This window comes from Camelina sativa, chromosome 13 (assembly GCF_000633955.1).
Source record: "Camelina sativa cultivar DH55 chromosome 13, Cs, whole genome shotgun sequence".
NCBI lineage: Eukaryota > Viridiplantae > Streptophyta > Magnoliopsida > Brassicales > Brassicaceae > Camelina > Camelina sativa.
This window is the reverse complement of record NC_025697.1, coordinates 23166892-23176380: the sequence shown is the minus strand read 5'-3', so window position 1 is coordinate 23176380 and position 9489 is coordinate 23166892. Positions and strand designations below refer to the sequence as shown.

The 9489-nt window shown below is 38.1% G+C and overlaps 1 protein-coding gene and 1 long non-coding RNA gene across 2 annotated transcripts; one reads left to right on the top strand and one right to left on the bottom strand.

The window, feature by feature from the left end:
* Positions 3631 to 4099, top strand: LOC104737642. Its single transcript, XR_002034857.1, has 3 exons — positions 3631 to 3710; positions 3805 to 3858; positions 3973 to 4099. It is a non-coding gene; the product is annotated as an uncharacterized LOC104737642 (long non-coding RNA).
* On the bottom strand, positions 5016 to 5788 carry LOC104738531. Its single transcript, XM_010458694.1, has 3 exons — positions 5618 to 5788; positions 5476 to 5482; positions 5016 to 5368 (listed from the first exon to the last, which is right to left on the bottom strand). Exons 1-3 carry the CDS (start codon positions 5786 to 5788, stop codon positions 5016 to 5018), a joined length of 531 nt encoding a protein of 176 aa, XP_010456996.1.

Genomic DNA, 9489 nt, shown 5'->3' with positions numbered 1-9489 from the left:
ACCCAGCTCTAAGAGAAGCTTATTGAGCTTTAAAGACATTCGTTTGAATGGTTATCATATTGAAACAAAGGGTGAAGGAAGCAAAGAATTTTTATACATTACAGAAAATGTGAATGGCCATAAGAAGATCCTTGAGACTATACCTGCACTAGCCACTGGTTTATACCATGCTAAGATGAACATGATAGAAGCTAACTTGGCAAAGCACAAAATGTTCAATGAACAGTTCACTCTATGGCATGACCGGCTTGGCCATCCGGGAAAGAACATGATGCGTAAACTAATTGATGGTTCAAATGGGCACAACCTTAGAGGAAGGAAAGTTATCCCTAAAAATCTCACGTGTGTAGCATGTGCACAAGGGAAACTTATAATACGGCCATCACCAGCCAAAGTTCATAAAGAGACTTTAAATTTTCTGGAAAGGATACAAGGTGATATATGTAGACCAATACACCCACCGTGTGGGACGTTTAGATATTTTATGGTTATGATCGATGCATCAACCAGATGGTCACACGTTTTTTTGTTATCCACAAGGAATCTAGCATTTGCTAGGATGTTAGCTCAAATTATAAGATTAAGAGCACATTTTCCAGATTTTCCACTTAAGACTATACGTCTAGACAATGCTGGTGAATTTACATCCCAAGCATTTAATGATTACTGTATGTCCATGGGGGTAAGTGTGGAACATCCTGTGGCACATGTCCATACACAAAATGGATTAGCTGAATCATTCATTAAACGAATACAATTGATAGCTCGACCATTGTTAATGAGATCGAAGCTCCCTGTGTCGGCTTGGGGACACACAGTCTTACATGCATCAGAACTTATATGCATCAGGCCATCTAGTGAACACAAATATTCACCATCCCAACTATTAACGGGTCATGAGCCAAACATATCCCATCTCAAAACATTCGGTTGTGCCGTTTATGTACTGATTGCTCCACCATAGAAAACTAAGATGGGACCTCAAAGGAGGATGGGAATATATGTTGGATATGAGTCTCCCACCATTATAAAGTATCTTGAGCCAACCACAGGAGATTTATTTAAGGCCAGATACGCGGACTGTCAATTTACAGAATCCGAATTCCCTATGTTGGGTGGAGAGACTAGCAAGCTGGTTAAAGAATTAACATGGAATCAAACATCCTTGAATCGACAAGATCCTCGGACTCTAGCCTGTGATGCAGAGGTCCAGAAAATTATACATTTGCAAAAGCTAGCTATACAATTGCCAGATTCCTTTGCTGACCCAAAGAGAGTAACAAAATCGTACATACCAGCTTGTAATGCACCAGTACGTATTGATGTTCAGAAGGAACACAATAATCAAGTTGCTACAGAGTCTAAACCACGTTTAAAACGAGGTAGACCATTAGGTTCCAAAGATAAGAACCCTCGGAAAACTAAAGGTGCAAAACAGACCGAGGTTAAGGGAATTACAGAAAATACAGACATGGCCGCGGCAAGTCCTAAGGTACCAAGTGAGGTTCGGGACGCTGAACCTCAAGGACCTGAAGGTATAGATAATGATGAGATCTCAATAAATTATATAATGTCTGGAATTAACTGAACCGTAAAGATGTCGACATCGATGATATATTTGCATACAAGGTATCACTTGAAATAAATGAGGATCATGAACCCATGTCTATATTAGAGTGCACTCAAAGTAAAGATTGGCTAAAATGGAAAGAAGCCATTGATGTGGAGTTAAACTCTTTAAAGAAGAGAAGTGTGTTTGGTCCGATCTTAAGGACAACACCTGAAACTAAACCAGTTGGACATAAGTGGGTCTTTGTAAGAAAGAGAAATGAGAAGAATGAAATCGTGAGATACAAAGCACGGCTTGTAGCACAAGGATTCTCTCAAAGACCAGACATAGATTATGAGGAGACATACTCCCCTGTGATGGATGCAACAACATTTCGGTACTTAATAAGTTTGGCTATTAGAGAAAAACTGGATTTGCGGTTAATGGATGTTGTAACCGCATACTTATATGGTCCACTGGATAATGAAATCTATATGAGATTACCAGAAGGTTTTGAGCTCAAAGATAAGAGTAGTTCTCGAGAACAGTATTGCATAAGGCTGGACAAATCCCTTTATGGACTGAAACAGAGTGGTCGAATGTGGTATAACCGATTAAGTGAGTATTTAGCTAAAGAAGGCTATAAGAATGACCCAATCAGTCCATGTCTATTTATAAAGAAGTTTGCAAACAAAAGATTTGTTATAATAGCAGTTTATGTGGATGATTTAAACATCCTTGGAACTTCTGGTGAAATTGCCCAAACAGTAGAATATCTCAAGAAAGAGTTTGAAATGAAAGACCTAGGCAAGACAAAATTCTGTTTGGGGCTACAGCTTGAGTACATAAATAATGGAATCCTTGTGCATCAAAAGGCATATACAGAAAAGGTACTCAAGAGGTTTAAAATGGACCAAGCTAACCCATTGACCAGCCCAATGGTTGTTAGAAGCTTAGACTTGGATAAAGATCCATTTGGTCCAAAGAAGGCCGATGAAGAAGTTCTCGGACCTGAAGTGCCATACCTCAGTGCAATTGGAGCGTTAATGTTCCTGGCTAGCCACACTAGACCGGACATATGTTTTGCCGTGAACCTCCTAGCAAGATTTAGTTCTTGTCCGACTATAAGGCACTGGAACGGTATTAAACATGTCCTGCGTTACCTACAAGGAACAACGGACTTTGGTTTATTTTATACTAACTATAACAGAGATGGTTTAGTTGGTTTTGCTGATGCATGTTACTTATCGGATCCGCACAACTCCAGGTCTCAAACTGGGTACGTATTCACGCACGGTGGTACAGCAATCTCATGGCGGTCCATGAAGCAGACCATCGTGGCCACATCCTCAAACCACGCGGAGATCCTAGCAATACATGAAGCCGGCCGTGAGTGTGTGTGGTTACGGTCCATGATGCAACACATCCGGACCGATAGTGGCATGGACGACAATAAGGAAGCAACCGTAATCTATGAAGACAATACGGCCTGTATCGCACAGCTCAAGGAAGGTTACATTAAGGGAGATCGGACGAAGCACATACTACCCAAGTTCTTCTTCACACACGAACTACAAAAGGCCGGAGAAGTTCGAGTGGTGCAAGTTCAGTCATGCGACAACTCAGCCGATCTCTTCACCAAATCATTGCCGACAACAACATTCAGGAAGCTCACGCACCAGATTGGAATGCGGAGGCTTAAGGACTTAGAGTGATGCTTGGAACAGGGGGAGTAATGCGTGCTGTACTCTTTTTCCTTCACCAAGGTTTTGTCCCATTGGGTTTTCCTGGTAAGGTTTTAATGAGGCAGCATCCCTAAGCGCATTACAGGGATCCTCTTCTTGCACGTGCACGGTTATGTCATCCAAGGGGGAGTGTTGTAAAACACTGGATGGTGGACTCCATAAACGGGCCATGTACAGCCCATACATGTACGGCCCATCGGTCATAGGCCCATCGGCCTTGTTCTTTTTCTTAGTCGGTTTTAGTCTAAGTCTTTGTACTCTATATATATGTAACCTCGTTGAGACATTATGAATAAGAATAAGAGATTTCAACCTTTGAATCTTCTAGTTTATAACATGGTCGGATTTATTCAAGAATAATCTGATAAAGCTGTCTTTTTGTATCTCTCTCATTTCGATTTCAAAGGAAAAGTAAGGTAATAGATCGATCTTTGATTTATATATTTGCCTTTTCAATTAGGAAGATTCGTTGTAGATTTTAAATTTTCTTTTTCTATTTTCTTCACATAGTGCGTCGATCTGGATTCCAAAAGAATTGAATCGAATATGGATCTTCTTCTACAGGTTTAAATCTATTTCCAATTGTATTTTTTGTATTTGTTGTTGAAATTGAATCAATATTACGATCCATAGTTAATTTTTTGTTTTCTTCTTTCTTGAATTGTTATCACAAAACAGGATAATCCCATCAAGCCTAAATGAAAGATAAGCCAAAAAAACCCTTTTGAATCCTGTTTATCCGTCTACTCTGATGAATTGGAAACTCTAATAATTCTGTTTTGTCTGTTCAGGATAATTTTTTCCCCAAATAGACTCTCATTGGACTCGACAATTGGATTGAAGGAGACATATGAACATAATGGTTTTACAAAAAATATTTCAAATGAAAGGTAAGAAAGGAAATAAATTTTGGTTTAACAGAGATTATAGGGTTAATTTTCGTTTAACAAAACTAATGTCGAATTTGTTTACTTGTCACGGTTAATAATTCTGGTTTCGACCAAATTTTCAACTACGTAAACAACAATGGAACGTGTAGTAATGAAGACATATGTACACTATCCTGGTAAGTACTATCCAGGTAAGTAGTATGAAAGTTTAATTCAACCAAAATTTTAACTTTCTCCTTATAATGTTTATTAATTATATAAATTAAATAGTTTTTGTTAACAATTTATAATAAACCTACTGATGAGACAGTAGGTTTAGCACAAACATAAAAAAACCATACTAAATTATTACAACAACATCCTAAGTTTTAAAACAAAATGTTTGCTTAGAACCATACTTGCCACATGAAACTCTTTCACTCATTTCGTTCCACCACTTCACCATCCTCGACGGTCTTCACATCATTTGAAAACATCTTGTTTTTATAGCACAAATCAAAATATAATTTCAGAAACAGAGCTTACAAAATAGTATAGATTTTAAAAATACACAAAAGAGTTTATCAGTAATAGGTACCTTCAAAAATGTGTCCTACATGAAACGACTCATTTTGAATTCTGAAAAACTTCCTTGAATACGATGTTCATTGTTTCCTTCTGTGGTTTTCCTTCTTTATCTACAATCAAAACCTTCAATCCTTTTTTATTAGTAACTCTTGAAACTGCCACATAAAGCTGACCATGTGAAAAACATGGCCTCGGCAGATACAACCCAACATAATCCAAAGACTATACCTGACTTTTGTTAATAGTCATTGCAAAAGCAACAACTTACGGTAACTGTCTTCGCCGCATTTTGAATGGTAGTTTAGTATCTGAAGGAGTGAGCAATATCCTTGGAATGAGTACTTTATCGCCCAGTCTGTCTCCTGTAATCACGATAGCTTCCAAAACAAACTCAGCCAATTGTGTGATCTGCAACCTTATTCCATTCATTAGCCCTCCTCTTGGATCAATATTCCTCAACAACATTACTGGACAACCCACCTTCAATCTAATTTTATGATTTGGAACTCCAGATACCTTTAGGCTATTTAAGAAATCGGGTGTAAGCACTGGATTATTTTCAAAACGTTTATCAGCTGCATCAATAGAATCAGAACTTAGGTATGTTCTTTCCTCACCTACAAAGTAAATTGAAAGATAATAAAGTGTTTGTATATATATTAGATCTTTGATAAAACATAACATGTTTTTGAAATATGAATATTAAAAAACAAATATTACTAACCTTCAAGCTGATCAAGCATATACTCATTGATTATCCCAACACCCTCATTGGTCGGACATAAGATTGCTCTTTATTGAAAGAATTTAGGATCATCATTTTCTTTCAAACATTTAGGATCTCCATAAACCTCTCTGCTTATTACCTCAATAGGATCATCTGCAGTTGTGATTAAAAACTCTTCAGGGATATCTATCATCACTTCACCATCATTAGGTTCAGAAATCTTTCCATCACCAAATTTTAGTATCCATTCTGAGAAATCCTTTATCTCTTGAGCTGTTGTAGGACTCAAATTATTCGCAAGAAGCCTCATATTCTTGGTCAACTTCAATACTTTACAATGCTTCCATAGATAAGAAGCATTTAGTGCACTCATTCATATTTCTGCTCTTCCTGCATTTGGGATGATGGGTAACACCTGCCTGAAATCTCCACCAAATACAACAACTTTTCCACCAAAAAGTTGATTACCAGGTCCTTTTATAATATCCGACAAACTTCTATCTAACGATTCAAAACAATGTTTGCTCATCATTGGAGCTTGGTCCCATATTATCATTGGAGCTTCGTCCCATGACATCAAGCACCAGTTTATACCTAGCGTAGGCCAAATCAATAACCAAAGGATTAATAAACAATTCTTAAGTAATTTTAACACATACATTAAAAAAAAATGCGGAATCATGTACCTGCATACATGATACTAAGATTTTTGTGTCTCCTAGTAGGTCTCAATTAACCTTATGCGTTGTAATACTTAAGGTGTCAATCCAGTTGGGAAAGTTTACTATCACTCAAGATGCAATCAAGAAGTCACAAGTTAAGCCAATTCAAAGAGTGTTTTTATGTAACAATCCTAGAATGATCAAAATGCAAAACGGAAATGAGTCACAGACCTAGAAACGAGAATGCATGACAAGAAGCGAAAATGAATAAAAACATAAATGAGTCTAAGCATGAACTAAAAAGCAGGAAACGAAACAATTCCAGGAATGTAATAAAAATCAGAAAGAAAGAAGTCCTAAGGATGGGAGTAATTGACGTCGGTGGAGTATCCTAGTCTACAAAGTGTTTAACATGCCACAAGCAATCTATCCCTAGACAATGAACATCACTTCTTAGCTAATCCAATCTCTTGACAAAAGCTACTCAAACTCAACCACTTCCAAACCTAGCTCTCGCTAGAGAAACATGATCAAGCATGGCATGAAAAACAAGTTCATTCACATCAACAAACATCCTAGACAACTAATCTCTTAGGCTAGGAACGTAAGTCTCTGGCACTAGTTGGTCAGACATTTCATCAAACACCTTTTGGGTGTGGAAATGTCTCAAACCTAGTCCCAATTGATCAGAGAAAAACTAGTATTTCTTACTCTAGTCCAGAAGGGAATCATACAATCAACGCTTAAACACTCTACATCCTAAGATCCTCCACCTAATCTATCCCATCCTCAAGAACTAACGCACTACTCAGATCCGAAAATCATCATCAACAATACAAACTCAGAAAACATTGAAACAAGCATTCTTAGATAAGTAAAAATGTGAAGAACAACTTTGTAGAAGGAATCAAATCAAAATACTGAATAAGTTCAAAGATCTCAGGATACAAAATCAGAGTACGTTTTTGGTGGCTAGGGAAACCTTACAAAAGAAAACGAGATAAAAACTAAGATGATGTCGCCAAGACTTAACAAAACGTATTTATAGTAAAGACATAAAATCCCTAAAACTTAAAACGACAAGATGAGGAGTCGGTTTGGGAATCTCCTGAAGCGTGTAAGATGGAACGTCTTCTTGACATGTGCGAATGAGTAATGGCTCGAGTGACTGATGGCGTTGGCTCGAGTGGAGTGATGGCGTTGGCTCGAGTGGAGTGACGTCGACTCGAACGGTAGTCAACTCGACGGCGTGACTCGAACGGCACGACTCGAACGGCACGACAGCGCGACTCGAACGACACCACTCAAACGGCACGACTGCGTGACTCGATCGGCACGACTGCGCGACTCGATCGACACGACTGCACGACTCCGAAGTCTCCTAAATACCTGAAATACTCCAAAATGCACGATGTATGCGAAGCTAATGCAAGAACTACCTAAATATGCAAAGTGTACAAAAGAGACTAGAAATTTATGCAAAACAATTAGTTATCCTTACTAAATGCATGACAAAAACATGTTTAGCAGAGACAAAATATAGACATATCAACTCCCCCAAACTTATTCTTTGCTTGCCCTCAAGCAAACGATCAAGAACAAAGTATGGAGAAGAGGTGTGAAGATGGGGGTCTCAGAACCTAAAACATGCTGAATAGAGTAGTTAGAATCAAGGTCCTTGTTTTTAGTTCTATGATGCATGGTGAAGGAACTCTATTTAAAAACTTTAGACAAGCTCATCTCAACCTGAAACGATTCTGAACCTTAGTCTACACATGCCATCATTTCTATCATTCCCTTTAACATTCATTAACAAAGAACCATGAATCAAGCTATGCAATGTCATCGAACTCATTTGGCTGGGGTGAAGCGGTAAAGACAAAAATTGGTCTTCTTTACAAGTGGTGTTAACAATATAGAACAGGGATCTCTCGCGAAAATGAGTTGAGCTTAAGAGAAGGCTAAAGGTTGAAACCAACTGATACATACAAGAGCAGTGCCCCGTCTACCCAAAGGTCCCAAGAAAACTTAGCTCTAACTTTCTAACCCAGAAGTTGGTCCTATCTCTACCCCTCGTCGATATCTCTTCTAAAACCCATGCTCTCATTCTTTTAACTTAGCCTTAGGAGGAGGTTACTTCATTTCAATCTAGCGGATGGGAAACTTTTTTATCACTATGGTTCTCTTTCTTTTCTTCTTAGAATTTCAGACTTCTTAAGTGTTTTGCTTTCTCTTCCTTGTCTAAACTTTTCTTTCTATGCCCAGAACCAATAATTCTTTTACATTGCACAACCAACATCCTTTACTAGACTTGTAAACCTTGAAAACACATTCCCCCTCCTAAAGACTCTTTACCCATTTTTTTTTCTTTCTCTTTTCAGAACAAATCCAATCCCAAAACCCAAAATCGAGTTCTCACCTAGTCCTACTAGTTCGGATAGCGCGAACTAGAACTACACAGGATCCTACTCTTGTCGGCTAGAACCTAACACTTTCTAACAAGCTCAACTCGGAAAAGACCTCACACTCAAGAATACAATTGGCTTGAAAGAACAGTTGGTTAAGGGTGCGGGAAACTGTTCCAAAGATGGGAATCAGCTACTTGGATTATTAAGGGTGCTAAAACGGTGAAAGAAAATCCAAGTATGTATGTGGTATCCATAAGTTCAACTTCAATGCATAACATGATAATTGCAAGTTAGGATTAGGTTCAGGTAGATAGGGAATGATGTCAATTCAAAACAGGCTTCAATCAAGACTAGAATGCAATTTCGAGAATTCAAAACCTGGTTCAGTCTTACATTTCAAGTTCAATCAACATGCATCAAAGAACTAATAACAAGGGCCTTGATCCTATCCTATTGAATTCATCATGTTAACAAGATTACAATCATCATCAACCCTTATGCTAAATGCAACATTCCTAAATGAACAACACTAGACTCAATCCTAATATGCAAATGCAAACTACATGAACACTCTGTTTTTGTGGAAATTTTTGAAATTTTTCAAATTTTTATGGCTTTTCTATGCAAATAGATGAATGCAGACTCAAACATGATATGATGCAAAAATTTGAAATAAGAATCACAGAAAACGTCATCAGATACATCATCTCAAACCCTCCCCCAAACTTAAATTACACAGACTCCTGTGTAAGAAGAATTTGCAGGAGAATTTAAGAATCACAGCAGAAACAATGCACAAATGAAATGGTATATACAAGGGAAGGTCGGAGTACCTCAGTAGTAGAAGAAGGAGTCGGAGCTCGCCCAAGGAGTTGGTGTGTGATACTGGCTCTGTCCTTCACGGTGTTCAGGATCCGCGGGAGTGGTCTCAGCTGGTTGGT